Genomic DNA, 22,251 nt, shown 5'->3' with positions numbered 1-22,251 from the left:
CAAATCCTCTTCACTCCTATGGCAATTTTCTTCCAAAGAAATTTGAGTGGTACCATTATTGTCACATTCCTTTCCCATCATCCTTTTGAGACCCTCATTCCCAGTATATTACCTTACTTTGACAGCAAATTGATAAAGGTTGGTACATGTCCGTGTTTGACTTACCTAGTGCCAAATAAAGTGTTATTTGCTTTAAAGGAAATTAACCCTTTAGGATGACCTCATTGAGTTCCTCACTATTCAATTTTAAGCACTGTTCCAGGCCCCTATCTACATGCTGCCAAGATGGACTCATTTTGTCCCATGGCTTTAATATCATCTCTGTGCTGACTTTCCTTCTCTCTCATATGTCCAACTGCACACTAGGCATTCCATATGAATAGCTCATCTCCACATGGATGCTCAAAATGCCAAAACAGAACTCCTGGTTTATACCATTCTAACCCTACTTCTCCCCCACCCCAAATCTTCTACTCCCTCTCTATTCCACTAAGTATAGAACCTGAACACTTGACTCAGGATTCCAAAGCCCTACCTGTCTGACACCTGTCTACTTTCCAGTTCTTCCTTAAGCCCACATCAAGATGTTCTGTCTTAGGCTCTCTGCTCCAACTGGTACCTCTGCCTGGTGTGACTCTTCCGCTGATCCCAAAGGCCTTGGCTGGCCTTTCAGATCTCAGCTTCCATATCTCCTGCTCTAAGAAGTCTTCCCTGATCACCCCTGATCTAGAGTAGTTAAAGCCCTAGCCTTAATACAGTTTATGTGTGTGCCTGCTCAGTTGCGCCTAACTCTGTACGACCCCATGGACTGCAGTCCGCCAGGCTTCTCTGGCCAGTATTCTCCAGGCAAGAATACTGCAGTGGGTTGCCATTTCCTTCTCCAGGATTCTTTACCATTGCACCACAGGGTTTATAACTATTTGATGTTTTCCCCTCTTTTAAAAATGGACCTGCTTGGTTACTCCTTATCTGTCTTCAATAGATTGTAAGCTCTGTGAGAAAAGGAATCTTACCTGTCTTGTTCATAGATGCACCCCAGAACATAAAACAGATACTCTAAATATTTGCTGAATCAATGCATAAATATGTAGATACTGATTACCTAGAGTTAAGGTTTTATTTTTAACATTTGTACACCAAAATGGACATTTTATGCTAATCTTTAAAAATGTTGATGTGAAAATTTTAGAGCTTGTTAAGATAAGATTTTTGTGGTTAATTTATGTATCAATTATGATGAAACAGAAGTTCAAAGTACAATTTCCTATAGATACTTAGGATGTTGTAACTAATTAAATACGGTTTTGCACTGTTGTTTATTATGAGTTTTATGGGAATGCTGCTGCTGCTGCTGCTAAGTCACGTCAGTCGTGTCCAACTCTGTGCGACCCCACAGATGGCAGCCCACCAGGCTCCTCTGTCCCTGGGATTCTCCAGGCAAGAATACTGGAGTGGGTTGCCATTTCCTTTTCCAATGCATGCTAAGTCGCTTCAGTTGTGTCTGACTCTGTGTGACCCAATGGACGGCAGCCCACCAGGCTCCTCTGTCCCTGGGATTCTCCAGGCAAGAATACTGGAGTGGGTTGCCATATGGAAATGGGGAGAAAGGAAATGAAATAACTGCAGAATTAGACCTTTGAGCTTTTAATGTCTGAACTATAGAATAAAATACATTTTAACATTTTCCGAGAAATGACCTCCCTAAAACTCCGGCAGCTCCCATTTTTCTTAGGAAAGAATTATACAAAGTTTAGACAGTTTAGTACTTTCCTCTGGGAATCCTAGGCATCTTGTGCATTTACTGTCATTTGTAATTTATTTTTCTGAGGGAAAGAATCTTTATGACTTAATCAAGTTTGTTTGGATATACTCTAAGGACTAAGTACTCCAGGACAAAGTACAAACTTTGCACACAATTGAACTGTACATTTATTGCCTGACCCATTCTTCAAAAAGGTTCCTTAAGGATAGATTACATACTTACCCAAGGGAACTTTGCAGACAACTCTTCCATAGCCACGTGAACATTCAACTTTTGTCCAAGTTTCATTTGAAGCTAACAAAATGCTACATTGTCCATTGCCACTCTTAATTTTATTTGCCCATTTGACAAATGTCACTTTTGATCCATCTAACCAATTCCAAGACTGATCTAAAGAAAGAAGTTTGTTTACTGTAACTAAATTACTACAGTAAAAAGCACATGGTTCATACAATTTATTTATTTAGAACTGTGCTGTGCCACTATTTTTAAAATGAAATTTACTGAAAGTGAAAATATTAAAATCAGCCCATCAGTCGCACTTGATATATTTCAAGTGTTCAACAGCCACATATGGTTAGTGACTACTACACTGGACAGCACAGACATAGAAAAAATTTCATCTTTGTAGAAAGTTCTATTAGACAGCACTTACATAGAGTATGGCGTTATAAATGAAGTGCATAATGCCTACGCATTTATTGTGTGATGGACAGATTTCTAAAGATCTGTATCCCTTGTCCCTTGCTTCCCACCCATGACTTCCCCCCATTAAAAATCATTCACAATGCACTGGTGGGAGAGGAGGAGTCCTGCAGGGTCCAAGAAGTCCTCCGCACCATGACTCCACTTCCGGTTCCCAGCTGACGGAGCACCACCTTGTGGTGATAGTATAAACACAACTTATACTTGAGATGGCCAAATTAGAATTCATTCACTTTCTGACACATACTTAATATTTTGGAATTCACATTTATTTCAATTATTTAGAATTCAAATTTGAGTAAATTTGCATAAAATGTGAAGCCAACTTTCTATTATTCTATCAAATGTGTACTCTTAATTCATTCTTTATCAATTCTAAGTGCATGGAAACAATCTATTATTCCTTATTGAAAAATTCTTCCACAAATCTTTTTGAACCAAATCTCTGCAATTTTACTAAGGTAATAAATATATAAAAAAATCACCATTAAGACTTACTTTCACTCTGTGGTTACAAAAAAAAAAGTAAAAATGTTTCAAGAGGGATGGGAACAACAAGAAGAGAACTTTCTGAATGATAGTTAAAAGCTACAAAAACACCAGGTGATAGACACTAGAATGCTATAGAAAGTAAGCAATGTGTTCCTGGTAGGAAACGGGAGGGACACAGATACTGCCATAGGAGAAAAAAATATCCTGTTGACTCAAGTATCTTAAGCCTCTAAAACAATTCCAGTTGATTTAACCTGATTTTCTATTTCATTAGTGTTTCCATCATTACTAATAAGTCATTCGTTTATTCATTAGGAATTTATAAGCCTCTAAAGCACCAGACCTAGCTTATTCATCACCAAGAAGCGTTTGAGTTAGCCACCACTTGACATTCTTTAGTGAGGCTGACTTGGCATTCAGGACAAGTTAGATCTCTCTTTGCACATTCTACACACAGATATTTACCGGCAGAAAGTTGAGACAATCCAAGCCAAACTCTCATGGTAATGTTATTATTTTCCCTCATTAGTCTGCTCACAAATTTATTCTCATCTTCATCCTTTATGGTAACAATAGTTGCAGAATGGGCTGTTGAAGGAAAACAAACTCTAAGCTTTATGCCAACTAGGGAAGATTGAGGGCAGGAGGAGAAGGGGACAACAGAGAATGAGAAAGTTGGATGGCATCACTGACTCAATGGACATGAATTTGAGCAAACTCTGGGAGATAGTGAAGGACAGGGAAGCCTAGTGTGCTTCAGTCCATGCGGTTGCAACAAGTTGGACATGACTTAGTGATAGAACAGTAACAATCAAGATTAAGATCATGAAGATATTCAAACTTGACACAGAGTATATAGCATTAATACACAAAAGTATAGTGTTAATAGCTTCCAAAAATGTTAGAAATATTTCTAGATTGAAACTTTGTATATATACATATCTTATGTTTCCTCAAAATGTTTACATGGTAATATTTCTGGGCCTTGGAACTACTTAACCAGTGAGACCTTTCTGTATGAACAGCTAGTCATAAGAAGTGGGGTATGTGATGGTAGAAATCTGTGTTCCCCTGTAGATTTTCAACACTCTCTCCTCAACAACCAGTTCTGTATAAGTTATTTTGGTTTGACTACTGTCTAAGATTCTCATGGGAGGGAGTCAATCATGGCTGCTCTCTCATTTTAGTTAAATCTGAAGATGAAAAGTCCTGTCCCCTATAATGTTCAGAGATGTGGGCCACAGGTCAGTTTTGCAGAATGAACAACCCATGCTTCCCATGCTTCTTGGACTTTGTTACCCTGGTCAGGTTAAACTTACTTATTAATGAGTAAGTAATGAAAAATCTACAATTTTGTATTTACTGCTTAATCAACTTTATAAAAATCTGCTTCTTAATCCTTTCATCTGAGCATATCTAGCTATATTTAAAATGATTTCATTTGTCAGTATTTTCACATAATAGTTTATTTAGCAATTTTTTATTCTACTTCTTCCCACTTACTTTTATATACCATCTACTTATTCTTATATTGATCATTTTTTAATGGCTGTTCCAATATTCCATTGAGTTCATATGTCATAAAATACTTAACCATTTCTGTACCACTGGGCAATCAGGTTATAATGCTATTATAATTAGTGAGTGCTTCACAAAGATTTTCAAAAATATAATATTTATTTTAAAGGGTTTCCTGAAGAAAAATCCTAATGACTAAATTACTGAGCAAAGAAAATCAACACATTTTAACTCACCAATCTCTGAACAAAACTGTCTGGCTCCTGAGAAACTGTGCAATGCCTGGTCGGACATGTAACAGTGGTCCCTGTACTGAATCCACTGCGACTTGTTCCCTTTTACTGCTGGACATCTTGAGGAGTAAGTATAAGAGGACACCTCTTTAGCTGTAAAAATGTTAGACGTAACTGTGAAAATGCACAGAAAAAATATGACTGGCTTTTAAAATCTCACTGACACCACAGTTCCTGTAGGTAAGAGGCATTCAACTTCAATACACATCAGAGAGGGCTACAGCCCACACTCTGAGAATGCAATCTCATTAGCTTTTTGGAAAACCATTTTTAAAACTGAGAATACAGAGGAAAGTACTTAACTCTCTAAGATGAATTTAGACTAAAGTAAAAACAACTGGAAAGACAGAATCGAGAAGAAAAGACAAGGTGTAGGCCTGTGACAAATTTGAAAAAATAATTAAAATTCTTTCTTTGGATTTCTTTTTGTATTGATCACAAAGACCTACTTTTACCTTGCCATAAAAAAATTATACCCACATTGAAAACTTGGTAACTTGTTTACAAAGCATAACAGATTAGCACTGAAAAATCTGTCTCAAGCCAAAAAAAAAAGGAGTGGCTTCTCAGCTCTGAACAATTCCCCTGGTTTCCATGTAAACTGTTTAATTTTCAGTCATTCTGTATAACACAAGAAGCCAGTGTAATGAAGCCTGTCCCCCTTAACACCATTGTGAATTCCAACAGAAGAGAGTATGAGAACTGGAAAGTAAATTGCCAACATCCTGTTGACCGGGTACAGATTATCTGAATCAAATATCTGATCTGGTATGGCCAGTAGTCTCAACCCATACCATTGTTCTCTGCGCATTATGCATGGTCTGCATGTCCTTCAGTCATTGAAGGCTTTCCTGCTTTTGTTCCTCATTGCAGTTTGGTAGAATTCTTTTCATGTATGATCCCTATGATTCCAGAAGAATGGCTACTGCCCTTTTCTTCTTCACTGAGAGACTTCAGGATGGTTCTCCATTCCTTATTCTGCTTCTCTATCCTGTTTCTCCACTCGGGCTCAATCTTTTTTGAAATCTAGTTATTTGATTGGCTTCTGCCTCCACACTTTTCACTAATGCCACTAGTTTGGGCTCGATGTCTTCCTTCAGTTTGAAAATTGATTACTCCTGGGTAAGTTTCCTAGCTGCAGATAACCAAAAGTCATCTAAAAATAAACCTGCAAAGTCTGTAAGACTTGTGACAATTCTTTGTTAAGGCTGTGGTGGAGGAAGATGCTACTAACAAGTGCTTGATTCTATCATATCATGAAAATAGTATCTCTGACAAAACATACACTGCTGACTACTCGATCACTGCACAGGCAATGGTGTGTGTTGTTTCTTTAGAATCAAAACATGCTGAACACTGGCTACCAACACATGGCTAGGACTAGTGGACTTTTATGAATGGGTTGGCTTTAAAAACAATTCTTCATACACTGGGAACATATGGAAATGCCTTATCTTCAAAGTCTATTTGTTTCTAGTCCAAGCTGCAAATGGCCTGTCTTAGACGGCATATATTTTCTTTCCTCACTGTTCTTTAGGGTGTTTTTCTTCCAACTCTCACGTTTTTTTCTTTCCTGCAAGGGCCAGCCTTGTGGTAAGTTTGTTATATTCCTGTCAAGAAGATTCCATTTTGTTTGAAAGGGGATAAAATAAACATTATGTAAAATTTACCATTGTAATTATTTTTCACTGTACAGTTCAATGGCATGAAGTACATTCACATTATTAAGCAATCATCACCACCATCCACCTCCAAACTGTTTCATCTTGCAAAACTGAAACTCTGCTCCAATTAAATAATAACACCTCATCCCTTCTTCCCTGCAGCAATCACCATTCTACTTCCCATAGTAGAAACATTTGGAAAATGTTTAGTTACACAAAACATTTTTTTACTACAGAGATTCTTTACTATAAAAACTTTCAGAGCCATTAATATGGTAAATCACCTAAGATTTTTCTCAAATCTATATTCTGTGGAACGCTTTTTTAAAAAGGAGAATCTCATTCTTTGAAAAACACTGCTAAGTGAAATTAAAATTCACGAATTCTAGAGTAAAACTCACTGAGTAACAGAACAACTGAAAGTCTTTGAGAACAAATTCCCTGAATGGGCATATCATATTTGTTTCTCTTCACAAAGTATCAAAATTATTTTGCTAGGATTTGTGAATAAACCTTATTTAACATCTATAAAAATTATTTTGCATACTTAATCAGGTACATAAAATAAATGTCATGTTTTAGTAAATATACAGCTATTTGAAATCAAGTCTTACATTCTGTAGGTTTATAACAAATAGCACCATCCTTAACAGAGCTGCAGTTTTCATGCTTCCATATTCCTTTTGGATCCAAGACAACACAATTTCCAGCAGATTTTTTATCTTTCCATGGGATATAGTCAAAGGCACTGCCATCAGACCATTCAAAACTTGATTTACTTCCCTGTATTAAGAATAATAGTGATAATCTGAATTCATATGTATGACTTCAAAAGATGCATGATTTCAAAAGAACATTGAGAAGAACATGCATACTTTAAGAAATATAGGAATGCAGTGTTAATTATTTGCTTATAAGTACTATAGATTTGAACATATTTGTAAAACCAGGGATTTACTTTTGATGCACTGATTCGAGATATTTGCTCTGGCATATAATTTAAAAAGGACTTTAGAGATAGAGTTACTACACTCCATCTCTAGATTTCTTTTTTTAAGGATGAGTTTATATAACACTAGAAATTATATGACATGGAAATGGCTTCCACTTGTCACAATTACAGGTTTACAATCCCAACCTTCATATTACTCTAAATATTGTTTTTTATGTTTTATAATTTTGTGGTTTGTGTCCCTGGCTTGATTTTTTTCATATTATAGAAGTTATCAAGCAGCAAGGGGCTGGAAGAGAAAAATAGTTTCCAAGAAATTCATATAGGAAGATTACTTTTGATTTGTCCTTGATTCTTTAATCCTAATTTGCCATCCTTTTATTTTTCCCACTTTACTTAGATTAGGCCTCCATTCTAATCTCAACAGACAGTTTTTTGCATACTAGATATCATTATCAGTACATATATATATACTACTTAATAGGATTCAAATAGTGGCACAAAAGGCAAGTTTACCAGCAGAAGATTACTTTCAAATAGTGTTCATTTCTAGGGGGAAGTGAAGAGAAAATATACATCTATATTTTAGATGTAGTTAAGAGTTTTACTTGGCACCTTATATAATTTTTTTTAACTTTTATTTTTTGTTGGGGTATAGTCAATTAACAATGTTGTCATAGTTTCAAGTGAACAATGAAGGGACTCAGCCACACATATACATATATCCATTCTCACCCCAATACAAATTTTGTGCTAATAATCCTCTACTAAGGAAAATATCATCACCCCCATTTGACAGATGAGGAAATAAGCTTCCAAAGGTATAATAACTTGCTTGTGGCCACCTAACATGTAGGTAGAAGACCTGCCACTCTTATTGGAACTCAGGTTTTTCTGATCCCAAGGCATTCTCTTTTTACCAGCTCTCCAACTGGTCTATCCCAAATAGGTTACAGTGGTATTGAGTGGTATCTACTGAGTCCTTAGGATGGCTTGGCAGTGTCTAGGGCAGCTGCAGTCCTGGCCAGTTGCCCTAGTGTACTCCACAAATACAATTTTCTATCTGTCCTACATTGTGAAAAGATGGAAAGCACTACGGTATGCAAATGCAATCCCAGGACTTAATCTGATGTTATACTTTGAGTTAATATTTTATGCTCAAATTTCCGACCCTCTAACATATTTGGAAAGTTTCTGGAAAACAAAATAAGACTTACATCATGACTTGAGAGCCCAACCCATAGTGGAAATCCGTCACGCTTTACGATATCTTCCAGAAAAAGCTGGCCATTTTGGTCATGAACACTTGCCAAATGACCTCCACTTTGAGAACATGCATTTAATGCTTCATACCATGTTACCTTTTTTTGAATAACATTATAAATACCATCTTCATATGGAATAAACTGTGGCAGAGTAGTATTATATTCTTCCTTGTAGTCAACTATAATATTTAAATTAAAAGTGTTAGTGATTAAATTTAAATTATTTAAAATACATAATTTGGGTAATATTGGACATACAACCATTTCAAAAGTTAAATAAAATCGGACTATAAGAAGGTCAAATGCATACTTTCTTTTTCTTATTGCCACAGCTTATTTAATAGGCTCTTAACTATTACAATTGTCTGGGTGATTAAAAAAAGGCATAAACACTGTCTTTCATTTAAGGAGCTCACATATTAGCTGAGCACAGAACACAACACCACCTGAAATGAGGGCAAAACAATTAACCACTAGAATACTTGTGACTGACTAGAAAAGGAAAGATTCATCTGAATTAAGAGAGTCAGAAAACCTGCTTAATAAATTAGGTCTCCAGATTTTGGTTAGCTGAAATTAGTTCTAAAAAGAAACATGGTAACCAGAAAGTCAACTAAAAACAATCAAACAACTACACTAATAACAAGACCACAATTATGAGGGTATCTCAAAGGGACACAGAAACCATGTTAAAGAGCTCCAACAGCCAAATCTGAAAAAATTCAAGGAAAATATTAAAATAATATAGTCTATTATAGCCCAAAGTATAAAAAAAATAACCATGAGCCCAAACTGATATGAATAAATGACTAAATAAATTTTTAGATGGAAGAGAATAGACAACTCTCCTATGTAGAACTCCAAGTAATTTGTATAGATACTCCCCACTGCAGGAAGGTAGAAAATAACTCTCCATTCCCTAAGTGAGGACTGAGTATGGTAACTTCCTTACAAAGAGTACACTAAGAGAGGTGGGAAGAAGAGCAACTCCATAGTGGAGGAAGCTAACAAACATTACCTTGACCCAGGTGATCAAGGTCAAAATCCACAGTGACAAGTAATAAGTTACGTTGACAGCATTTATCCTTCATAGGATGTGAGGAGAATGACATTTTACCTCTTTGGCTTTTTCCCTAAACCCCAAACCCATAACTCCAGTTTAACCATGAGAAAAAGATCAGCCAACCCAAACTGAGGGACATTCTACAAATCACATGACCAGCGCTTCTCAAAATTGTCAAGAAAAGTAAGAAAATCTGAAAAACTATCATAGCCAAGAAGAACCTAAGAGAACATGATAGCTAAGTGTAATGTAGTATACTGAATGGATTCATGAACACAAAAATAACATGAAGTAAAAACTAAGGAGATTTGAACACTATATGGACTTTAGGTAATAATAATCTACCAATATTGGTTTATTTGTTGTAACAAGTGTCCCATACTTAAGTTAGATGGCAACAACAGGGGAAGCCGGTTATGGTGTATATGGGAACTCTCTGTACTGCCTTTGCAACTTTTCTGTAAATCTAAAACTATTCTCAAATGAAAGTTTAATTAAAAAAAAAAAAAGAAAGAAAGAAGGTAGAAGACATCATGGCAGGAAAAAAAAACCCATAAGTCAAGGTACAAGTGAGAAAGGGTACACACTGTACATGGACAATTAAGAGATCAGCCTGACAGGAAAAGATCTTTACCGAACCAAAAATGGTGGGAAAAAATGGAGACTGGGAGAAAGCCTAGAAATTTAGAAGAGATACTGGTTTCTAAAAAGTCTCAAAGGCTTACAGGAACTCAAAATAACTGATAGTAGGGAATTCCTGGAGATTGTTGATAGAAATGGTGCATCCAAAAGTTATTCTCCAAGAGTATGAAGGGAAAAGGTGGGCCCAGATGTGACTGTGATGGGCTCCATGTTAGCAGAGGGCTTACAGCAGAATGGCCACAATAACAGTTTTTAAGCTGTAAAAAATTTAAGCCTGATATGCATTAAAAAATAGACTTATTTAAGGAATTAGGCAAAGTTGAGAAACATTCATTTTTAGCCTAGACTGTCAAAACTACCCACACACACTTTCTTATTCATAGAAATTTTATCCATCCTTCAAGGCCCAGCCAAGTTTTTCCTCCTCTCCTCAATGCATTCTTAGTTTTCATTATATCTGTTTTCACTGGTGTCTTTTGATTTCTCAACAAATGTAAGCCTGTACATACTAAATAACCTAAGACTAAACATAAAACAACAATAAACATTTAATACTGTTTTCCCAACTGCATGCATTTTACTCTTTAAGATCAAGACCATGACAACAGGAGTGTGTCTTCCTTCCTCTAAAACCTCCGTAGTGCTTCTCCTGGTACTGAACACAGGGGAGCTACTCAAAAAATTCAATTGCATAATGCCCACCAGCAGAGCTAATGGCTTTACATTCTCTTTCGCTGGAGTAGAAACTCTGCCTTAGCATACTTACCCATTTCAATTTTACAAGCCAGAATGCTGTGCTGGTGAAAGTATAGTAAGTCTTCAACAACATTAAAGATTTGAATATCCCAGAAGCCATCAGTACTCAAGCCAGCAATAAACTTGCCATTTTTTATAGCTGGTCTTCCTGATCTCCAGTGTGTATATGACAGTGTGGTCTTATCAGACCACATAAGAGAATTATCTAGAAAAGAAACATTTTTTTTCTATGCTTAGAGATTAAATTAAGACTTGAATTACAGTTATGAGGTTAATATCTCAAACTCAAGTAATTTTCTTTTTTCCCAACATTCTAAAGATTGTATACTTATGTGTATTTCTGTAAAACAGCTTCCAATTTTAACAGTAAACAATGCTTATTTTTAACATAGAAAGTACAAATTATAAATATGAAAACTAAAATTTACTTACAATTCTCTCATCCTGAAATAGTTTAACATTTTGTTATTACTTCATCCAATATTCATTTTTTCTACATATAAGTTTAATTGTGATGAAAATTAACATAACTATTTTATTTTAAAAATTAACATGTTATAAAACTAGTGGTAGAAAACTGGACTTAAATTATGCACAATTTATGTCAACTGAGTTTTTTAGTTGTGGTGAGGTGAATGGGGGCTACTCTCTAATTGCTATGCATGGGCTTCTCATTGCAGTGGCTTATCTGGCTCTAGGCGCATGGGCTCACCAGGAATCAAACCCATGTCTCTTCCATTGGCAGATGGATTCTTAATCCCTGGACCACCAGGGAAGTCCTCGGTTGTTTCTGATGATATAACTAAGAAAGTACAGCAGAGGGTACAATTGAAATCTCTAACCATATCCTGGGTCTAGTTTCTGCTGCTCCACACAGGATTACTGTTTCCTCAGTCACTTTCAGGTAAAGCTAGAATTCTTGCCTGGAGGATCCCATGGACAGAGGAGCCTGGAGGGCTACAGTCCATGGGGTCGCAAATAGTTGGACCGATGACTAACACTTTCACTTTTTTTTCACTGGGAAGCTTCTACCTAGTTCCTCTCCATTTTTTCCCACTCCCAAATCTGAGTATTCAAGCATCATTAGAGAAAAGACTTGGGCAACTAAATCCTATCATGATGAACTTATCTTCAGCTGGCAACCCAAGTCTTAGTCATTGCTTGACAGCTTAATTTTCGTTAACTCATTTGCAAGCCATAAAAAAGAAAATCTTGAGTAATTTTTAGAAAGAGACAAGTTAGATAGCAAAGAGCAGACTATTTTTAAAATGGCCAGATTTGAGTAATTTAGCTTCTTTGTCTACCCTACCTCTAGCTATCATTGTCCTGTGCCTCTCATTCAGCCCCCTCTTTGGGTAAATGTATGTTTTTGAGGCTTTATGCCCAGAGAGTGATTTTTTCTAATTTCAAAACTTTATGATTTTTAGGACACCTCTTAATGAGTATCTTTCTATATTGGTCTTACTTCTCCTATTAGAGTCTGTGTTTTTTAAAAAGTTTCATAGCAATTATATCTTGGGTTTGTGGCACATACAATCTCAAACATTCTAGTCCATTGGCAGACTATGTGTCTCCTTTTTCTAATGTATACCCCAAGCCAATGATATAAACCCAAAAATGCAACGTTAGAAGTGCATTTCTATTCTCACTCAGCTCATACACCTAGAGATATAAAGTAAGTATTAGAAGGCTATGGTTTTTCCAGTGGTCATGTATGGATGTGAGAGTTGGACGGTGAAGAAAGCTGAGCGCCGAAGAATTGATGCTTTTGAACTGTGGTGTTGGAGAAGACTCTTGAGAGTCCCTTGGACTGCAAGAAGATCCAGCCAGTCCATCCTAAAGGAGATCAGTCCTGGGTGTTCATTGGAAGGACTGATGTTGAAGCTGAAACTCCAATACTTTGGCCACCTCATGCGAAGAGTTGACTCATTGGAAAAGACCCTGATGCTGGGAAGGATTGGGGGCAGGAGGAGAAGGGGATGACAGAGGATGAGATGGTTGGATGGCATCACCGACTCAATGGACATAGGTTTGAGTAGACTCCAGCAGTTGGTGATGGACAGGGAGGCCTGGCGTGCTGCGATTCATGGGGTCGCAAAGAGTCGGACACGACTGAGCAACTGAACTGAACTGAACTGATTAGATATTCATGTGGGAGTGCAGTCATTTTTAGTCAGTCTTGTATTGCTAGGAGAGAGAGTGGAAAAAGGGAATCATTTTCCACCATTAAACTCTAAGCTTGGTGGTAAAGGTATTATAGTGGCAGGGCAGAGACACAAAATCTGTCTTGGTATCTGTGTAAGTTATGCTAAGTACATAATTATAATTTTGTATGTTGATAAATAAATACTTTGAAAACTATAGTTTTACAGTGTGATAAACAAGTAGTCCATAATGAACTATGAATATAGAAAAAAACAGTAGATTTACAACTTACTTTCATAAGTTATACCTAACATGACCCATGAAGCCATGTAATTGTAGTGTAGAAGCTGCTCAAGAACAAAGTTGTTCTCTTTTTCATCTCGAATACTCAGAATATGTGATTTTGGATCTGTTAAATAAAAAATAGCCAAAATTTAAATAATTATTTAGAACACTTTGTTTGATAGATTTAGCAATTTTTACTTCCCAGTTCAATACACTTCAAAACAAACAACAGTAGAAAATAAGTAAGAGGCATAAATTAAAAACCATCTTGTACAACGATGAATAGGTTGAGAAGTTTTCAAACATTTTGATCTTAAATTTGGTCTCACAGAATAGTGGAAAACTAGCAGTTGAGTAGAGAATTTGAAACACTGATTTGCTTTTCCTCACAAGGCTTATTTTGAGTTGCTATAAATCCACGTATATTAATGATACGATGTCAAAGACTATAACAAATAAAACCTCTTGAATGGGCTAAAAGTCAAAAATCTCCCTTTTCCTTAGAGTTCACTGTTTTACAGGAAGGTTTTAAAAGTTTAATATTTCCCAAAGTGTGTTCCTCAGGGATTCCTCAGAAAAGAGTTAACATTGAAAAGAGCTTTACAAACATTGGTTAACCAAAGTTAAACTACTTCATTCATGCCAGTATTTCTCAAAGTACATGCTAATGTATATTTGATAATGTTTTAACAGGAAACAAAGGTGGTGGCATTTCTCATCCTTGTTCTTTAAGAATCTTTTTTTTTTTTTTTTTAACACCTCTTAAAAGTAGTGTTCCACAGAGCACCCTTTGGGGAATAATGGTTTGATATCTTCCATATGAATTTTCTACAAAGTTGATGGGTCCACTGTTAAAAAGTCACAAATCCTCAGCGGATCTCATAGGAAATATCTGGATAACCTTGAGAGCTAAAAGTATGAAATATGTATTTCTTTTAAGCAGAGGTGCTTCTTTACAGCTTATCTAAGCTTTCAACCACTCAAACCGACCTATTCCCTTTTTGCCCGCAGCCTAAGTTGATTTAACATCCAGCTCTCTAGTCTCAGTGTCATTTCTTTTCCCTTGTAAGTAGAATCCACTTTGTTTATACATGTAAAGACAGACTAGTTCTCTAATGGATAGGTTAAAAATGAAGGAACTCCTATACTTTCCATTTTAACTAAACACAAACTTTAATACTTTGTCATTGACAATGCAGAAATCAGGAGATGGATATTTTTGAGTTCTAGTTACTACTGCTAATTAGAAATATTTATAATACACTCAGGTGAGATTCATTTGTTTTAAGAGCATAATGTAACATAATGGCTATATAACATACTTACTCAGTGTCTGGCATTTAGAATGAACTTCATCTTGTGTTGTTACTCTGTATCTATTTTTTGTTATCAAGAAATTGTAGCAAGAGTTCTGAAATGGTATCCATGGAGTACTTAGAACAGGAGATGGACACTGAACACTGTCAACTGGTTTGACCTCTTTGTTAGTCTCATCTAGAAAAAGAATTAATGGTAAGAATTCTAATTGCATATATAAATATTAAATCATGTTCATAGTAATTAGATCTGATTTGTAGGAAATATCCAGGAAGCCAAGAAATAATAACTTGGTGATGCTTGTTCTGTTTATGCTTGAATAAAATGTGACCTCTTAACTGGCTTTCTGTAGGAAGGAAATTATTTAATACAATTTTCTTTCCCCTGATGTGAAATGAGTAGAATAATATGGATAATGAAGTGTTATTAGGTTAAATGCAGTTTCTGTCTTCCTGCATTGCCAGACTTGAAATACAAGGGGCCACTTCAGAGAAAGCATACAAACATAATAACAGGTACCTAAATATAACTTTGGGAATTCACCTTCAGTTTTCTGGTTACTGACATCTTCTCTAATTTTAAAGAAATATTTATGAAACATGTGATGTTCTAAACAAGTTATTGCTCTAACCAAAGAAAATAGAAATAATTTAAAATCTGACACCTAGAATATCTGAATTCAGCTTTTTTTTTCATTTTATGAAAAGGCTATACATTAAAAAAGATGCAAATAGAGATATGCTCTACTCAAAGCCAATCAAACCGATTCAATATGTGGTAGAGACCATTCAGTACAGTATTTCTCCCAGCTCATGGCAACTCCCTTTGTGAAGTAGTCTTTTTTTCTAACCACAAACCCACAAATGTGGGCCCCTGAAAGTTGTAAAACCACTTTCCTCTGACTGGGCTAGAGACTGCACATCTGATTCAGCTGAGTCTATCAGATTCTCTCTACAGATATGAAAAGTGGGATTCAGAGACAGTCAATTCATCTCCAGTTATGGCTAAAATTGAAAGCTGCAGAGCTGCCATGTTTCACTATGTGCAGAGAAGCAGGAAGTATATAAAGATAAGAGTGCAGATCCACAGAGAGAAACAGAACAGAGAGGTGGAAGACCTCTGGCTTACAGACTCATTTTCCTCAGAAGGTGCAGCTCTGTCCCCGTTTCTGAAGATCTGAATTTCTCTTAAGTGAGCTCATTATTGTTACTTACAACCAAATCTTAGCAGTGACTCATAAAACACATGTGAAGTATTGAAAAGAATTACAAACGAATGCCCACAGATGTAAGTTTTCCATAAGAACATAAACAAAAAGGTACACAAAATGAGGCTAACGAGGAACTTAAAACTCAAAGGTCAATTACTATCATCTGATGGCAGAAATAAAGACAAAATACATCTAAAATAAAAAATTAATGGAAAAATATTTAACATATAATAATTCTTGATTACAAATTTTCACCATAAATTCTGTTGTAAAAAGGACAAGATTATAATTGCTTTATAATTTTAAAACAAGATTTCAAATCCATTGCCCCCGAATTCCACTACTCATAAGACTGATAACAATTAAAGAGTTAAAATACTTGAAATTAGCATACTCCCTGAATAATAGCAAATAGCGCCTGGTTGATTATTATCACAATCCAATGTTTTCCAGAATCCATCAGTGTCTAATACTACACAGTCTTCAAGTTGCTCATTATTTTCAGGCCAGCGACTAAACTGAAGATGTTTCCCATCTGACCAACCAAAATTGAGTTCATCCTGGAAGGAGGAGAAATATATTTTAAGTGGCAATCCTTCATCTTATCCCTACTCTTTGATTTTGACCCTTGTGGTCGATCTAAGGGCTTCCCTGGTGGCTCAGACAGTAAAGAATCTGTCTACAATGCAGGACTCCTGGGTTCGATCCCTGGGTAGGGAATATCCCCTGGAGAAAGGAATGGCTATCCACTCCAGTATTCTTGCCTGGAGAATTCCATAGACAGAGGAACTTAATGGGCTACAGTCCACAGGGTCACAAAGAGTTGGATATGACTGAGCGTGACTTTTAATTTTATCTTATATTTAGTACCTAGTTACAAAGCACTTACTACATATCAGGCATTGTTTTAAGTACTTTGCAAATATTATATAATCCTCATAACAACCACATGAGGCACCCAGGTACTATCACATACCCATTTTATAGATGAGGAGACTGAAGTCATGCACCATCACACAGAATGTAAAACCACAGTGAGCTGGGATTCAAATTCAGGCCATTAGTCCCTAGAGTCCATGGTCTAAACTGTTATGCTTTGCTGCCTCACACATAATTAGAATCATTCATTGTTGGAAATCAGAAAGCTAAAATGGAGTGAGGACCACTGTGAGCACTAATTAACTTAGAGATAATATGTAGTAGTGGAAAGAACATGGGTTTGGAGATAAGCATACTAGTTTTGAATTCTGGTTCAGTCATTTGTCAGCTTTGGATTGTGATATTACCTTGCCACATTTCCATCCCCTCTTCTATTAAATGGATCTGACACTTAATCTCATGGGTTAGAATCAATGGGGTAACGTGTAAAACACATAAATCAGTGGCTAGCTGGTACACAATAAGAGCTACATGGGTGTTAGCTCCCTTTTAAACTCTCAGGCCCTGTGGATCTCATACCACTCTTTTCACACTTGTCTTTGAAGAGAAACTTCCTTATTCACTACATTCTATTGTGCACTAGAAATCTGTGAACATCTATCTTTACATCCTAACAAAAGCATGACTACCTGTCTTGAGAGAGGCTTTCAAGGTAGTTACAGATGTGCAGGTGATGGGTTGTGAAGTACAGGCCTGCCTGAGCTTTCCCGTGGTGCTGCCAGGGCACCAGGCCCTACACACTGACCCACTAAGGTATGCTTTCCTGAGGCCCATGGCAATTTGGCATCAATGGCTTACATGGAACATTGGGCAAAGGCCACATGGAGTCCCCTTAGTGAACCAAAAAATAGCAAATGCAGTCAAACCTCAACACTACCAACTATTTCATCCAGAATTGTTCTCCACCAGCATTCCTAAAAGATGATGCTGTGAAAGTGTTGCACTCAATATGCCAGCAAATTTGGAAAACTCAGCAGTGGCCACAGGACTGGAAAAGGTAGGTTTTTGTTCCAATCCCAAAGAAAGGCAATGCCAAAGAATGCTCAAACTACCACACAATTGCACTCATCTCACATGCTAGTAAAGTAATGCTCAAAATTCTCCAAGCCAGGCTTCAACAGTACATGAACTGTGAACTTTCAGATGTTCAAGCTGGATTTAGAAAAGGCAGAGGAACCAGAGATCAGATTGCCAACATTCGGTGGGTCATCAAAAAAGCAAGACAGTTCCAGAAAAACATCTACTTCTGCTTCATTGACTATGCCAAAGTCTTTGACTGTGTGGACCGCAACAAACTGTGGAAAATTCTGAAAGAGATGGGAATACTAGACCACTTGACCTGCCTGTTGAGAAATAGTATGCAGTCAGGAAGCAACAGTTAGAACTGGACATGGAACAACAGACTAGTTCCAAATCGGGAAAGGAGTACATCAAGGCTGTATATTGTCACCCTGCTTATTTAACTTATATGCAGAGTACATCATGAGAAATGCTGGGCTGGATGAAGCATAAGCTGGAATCAAGATTGCCGGGAGAAATATCAATAACCTCAGATATGCAGATGACACCACCCTTGTGGCAGAGAGCGAAGAGGAACTAAAGAGCCTCTTGATGAAAGTGAAAGAGGAGAGTGAAAAAGTTGGCTTAAAGCTCAACATTCAGAAAATTAAGATCCCTGGCATCTGGTCCCATCACTTCATGGCAAACAGATGGGGAAACAATGGAAACAATGACAGACTTTATTTTTTTGGGCTCCAAAATCACTGCAGATGGTGACTGCAGCCATGAAATTAAAAGGCACTTACTCCCTAGACAGCATATTAAAAAGCAGAGACATTACTTTACCAACATAGGTCCATCTAGTCAAAACTATGGTTTTTCCAGTAGTCATGTATGGATGTGAGAGTTGGACTATAAAGAAAGCTGAGCACTGAAGAATTGATGCTTTTGAACTGTGGTGTTGGAGAAGACTCTTGAGAGTCCCTTGGACTGAAAGGAAATCCAACCAGTCCTAGAGGAAATCTGTCCCAAATATTCATTGGAAGGACTGATGCTGAAGCTGAAACTCCAATACTTTGGCCACCTGATTCGAAGAACTGACTCATTTGAAAAGATTCTGATGCTGGAAAAGATAGAAGGCAGGAGGAGAAGGGGATGACAGAGGACCAGATGGTTGGATGGTACCACTGACTCAATGGACGTGAGTTTGAGTAAACTCCAGGAGTTGGTGATGGACAGGGAGGCCTAGCATGCTGCAGTCCATGGGGTTGCAAAGAGTTGGACACGACTGAACAATTGAACTGAACTGAGCTGAGCATTCCAGTTGTAAAGTTGTAGCCAGTTAATTTCTAAACCAAGTGGCCTTGAATGTGGCCCTTTGTCCCTGTGATGTTGCCAGTACTGGGTATCACCCTGGATTCCTTCTCCCTTGCTGCACTCCCAACTAACCCAGGTCCTTGGACCTTTGGAACTTCTGTTCCTTGTAGATAAGCCATCCCACTCCCTCCATCTCTTTATTGAATACTAAATCTGTTTACTAAGACTGTAAGTATCTCTTGACTAAATTCTAGACCTTGATGGATCTTAATTAAAACCTGTCTTTTCTAACAGAGTAAGTTCCTTTCAGCACCCACAAGGGAAGGCTATTTGTTTTTCTTAGTCTCAGATACCACAGAGGTATGAGAATGAGGTCATGGGTATTTTTACCTCCTTTAGTAATTTCCTTTGAGGTTTATGCCCTTATCGCTGCCACCCCCCAGAGTCCTTGCTTCTCTCTGACATTCACTGAGGTCTTGGCCCCCTGCCCATCTCTGACATTCACTAAGGAGACGCCCCAAGTCTTGCTCTGTCCTCCTGGTCCTATCTCTAAATTAGGGAGTTCTGTGTTCATGTGGTTGACTCGCCCCGTTCCCAGACCTTCTTGACTTCCTCTTCTTCTAGACTTTCACTTCAATGTACTCGAGTGACCTGCTGTCACAGTTACACTCCGGACTTCCTATAACCCACAACTGCTGCGCTGCAGACAGTGTAAACACGCCTCAATCCAGACCATCATCATTTCCTGCACTGATGTCTACAAGAAAGTCTAACCGGTCTTCTGTCTCAGGACTTCTCACTTCCTTCCCCAGCTTCTTCACAGCATAATTTTTCTCAAGTCAAAGTCTGATGTTGTTACTACCATGCTTAAAATCTTTCAAAACCTCCCCACTGTTTTTAGTGTAAACTTTCATTTCTTTATATCCTGCCATGTTCCAAAGATTTAAGGCAGCTTACGAAAATATGTAATAAAGAGCTACATAAAATATGTTGAAGAGCAAAAGGGAAAAGAGAAAAAGAGGTGAAGATTGAAAACAGAATAAGAAAGAAGACCAAAATCATCAATTGGGGGAAAAAAGTTACAAAACTGTATGATACGAAGTGTCTTAAAAATAAATACATGTACACAGAAAAATAACCTGAAGGATATATACTAAACATTTAAACCACATTTATCACTAGATACTGGGGATTACAAGTGAGTTCAATTTTATTCTTTTAATTTATTCTAACTTTACAATCTTTCTCCAGTGACAACACTGCTTTTGTTTTAAAAGGTTTAATGTGATTAAAACTAGGAAACGTAACAACTGATTACCAGCTTCACAAGAGACACAGTGATGGGTTTCACATAATGCCAAACATGAATGAGAAAGGAAGTAAAAACAATGTTATGAAGGAACTGATACTGTGAAGTCTAGGAAAGCAGTTCAAGCTGACAATCTGGCTTGAACTAAGGGTACATTTTAAAATCCAGAGTTTTGGAGAAACTATTCTTCAAGCAATTTCTAAGTACTGTTTGTTTGTTTTTTTTTAATTGAGCTTCTGACAAATGGCAGTGGTAATAAATTTAAAGTTTGTCAAAGATTATGTTTACTTCTGAGCTTAAGTTTTTCATCCACTCTGCAGTTCAATTTGGGGTTTGTGCAAGGATTGAATCGTCTTTTATCACCTTTTTTCCAGACAACCCTAAAACCGTCTTGGTACACTGAGGGTTATCCTACAGCCTACATGCCTCAGGTTTGCTTCACAATGCCATGGATGCTTCTCTCCTACTCTCCCGATTAACTTCTCTCTAAGAGTGGATTAGGAATACTGGTTTAGGTGACACTTACCTAATTGGGCTTTATGGGTCACTCGCTGCACAGATGCAGGAAGCAAAGTTCACATTACCATCTTTGTAAATGGCACCCCTATCAGTAGACAACATATGCAGCCTTATATACCAGCCCTATATCTTAACTTTAAATTCATTTCAGTGAGCAAAGCATCAAATCATTACAAAGAAGGCTCAGAAAAGAGGCAGAAAAGGACTACGATGCTGACAGAAATAATAGAGCTCTATTTTAAAGAAGATTCCCTATTAATTTTAGCCCAAAGATTTATGAGCATAAATATTCCTGTTCATGCTATATTTATGTAATTCAGTGTTGGGAATTAATAAGAGACTAGCATTTGTTGTTGGGCTAAGAGATGAATGAGAAGTACCCAAGATCAGAGTTGGAGATGTGGTGAATTGCTCTTCTAATTCCTTTGTAGAGTGGCTTAATTTCACTTTGCTTATTCAGAAAGGGATAAAAAGCCCTTTAATAATGTCTTCCATTCACCCAACCCCCTGTGATTTTGTAACTGCCCTTCCCCTCTCCTTTTCATTGGCTGAGAAGAGATGGCAGCTCCAGATTCCCGCTCCATCTTTGATTAGAATAAATAAAAAGAAGTGCTCAGCTACATATGTCCATTGGACATTTTTCTAAAGGTAAACAATAAAGCAGCAAATCAGTGGAAAAATGACTGCCACTAAAAATTACATACTTCATGAAATTCATTCACTGGCGTAAGATTCTGTGATCTCTGGGTTTTTTTAGTCTGATATGAGAGAAGCCGTGTGCAGTAAAAAAAACGTCACATTCCATCACCCAATCCCGGCAATTGGGATTGAAAACTTACGTCATGACTGGAGAGTCCGATCCACAGAGAGGAGTTCCGAAGGACCGCCTGCACGGTCAGGAAGGCCTGCTGGTGCGGGTCTGTGATGCTCACCAGCTGCATGTTCTCTTTCTGACACTCTCTTAGAGCATCGGTCCAGGTCAGGGTCTTCAGGATTATTTTGTACAGGTTATTTTGATACTTCATAGTCTCTGAAGTATTGTGCAAGGTCTGTCTGCTTTCAATTTCTGTGTGTAAAAGAAAAAAAAAAACAACACCCA

At 37.2% G+C, this 22,251-nt stretch overlaps 1 protein-coding gene across 4 annotated transcripts in view; it reads right to left on the bottom strand.

Annotated features, from left to right (window-relative positions):
* The window catches only part of LOC145542919 (CD302 antigen), a 121,308-nt gene that overhangs the window by 35,264 nt on the left and 63,793 nt on the right, over positions 1 to 22,251 (bottom strand). For 3 of the 4 annotated variants that reach the window (XM_081582787.1, XM_081582789.1, XM_081582790.1), the window contains exons 25-34: positions 21,992 to 22,218; positions 16,464 to 16,629; positions 14,869 to 15,036; positions 13,550 to 13,666; positions 11,123 to 11,317; positions 8,604 to 8,830; positions 7,049 to 7,217; positions 4,714 to 4,863; positions 3,425 to 3,547; positions 1,985 to 2,152 (exon numbers count right to left, since the gene is read on the bottom strand). In XM_081582787.1, the coding sequence (XP_081438913.1) occupies positions 1,985 to 2,152; positions 3,425 to 3,547; positions 4,714 to 4,863; positions 7,049 to 7,217; positions 8,604 to 8,830; positions 11,123 to 11,317; positions 13,550 to 13,666; positions 14,869 to 15,036; positions 16,464 to 16,629; positions 21,992 to 22,218 (1,710 nt within the window). Of the gene's footprint in view, positions 1 to 1,984; positions 2,153 to 3,424; positions 3,548 to 4,713; positions 4,885 to 7,048; positions 7,218 to 8,603; positions 8,831 to 11,122; positions 11,318 to 13,549; positions 13,667 to 14,868; positions 15,037 to 16,463; positions 16,630 to 21,991; positions 22,219 to 22,251 lie in introns of all 4 variants that reach the window. The other variant, XM_081582788.1, reaches the window with a different exon arrangement.

The sequence above is a fragment of the Giraffa tippelskirchi genome, chromosome 3, assembly GCF_054371585.1.
Source record: "Giraffa tippelskirchi isolate mGirTip1 chromosome 3, T2T-mGirTip1v1.2.pri, whole genome shotgun sequence".
NCBI lineage: Eukaryota > Metazoa > Chordata > Mammalia > Artiodactyla > Giraffidae > Giraffa > Giraffa tippelskirchi.
Note: the sequence above shows the minus strand (reverse complement) of the source record. Positions and strands in the feature narration are given on the sequence as shown.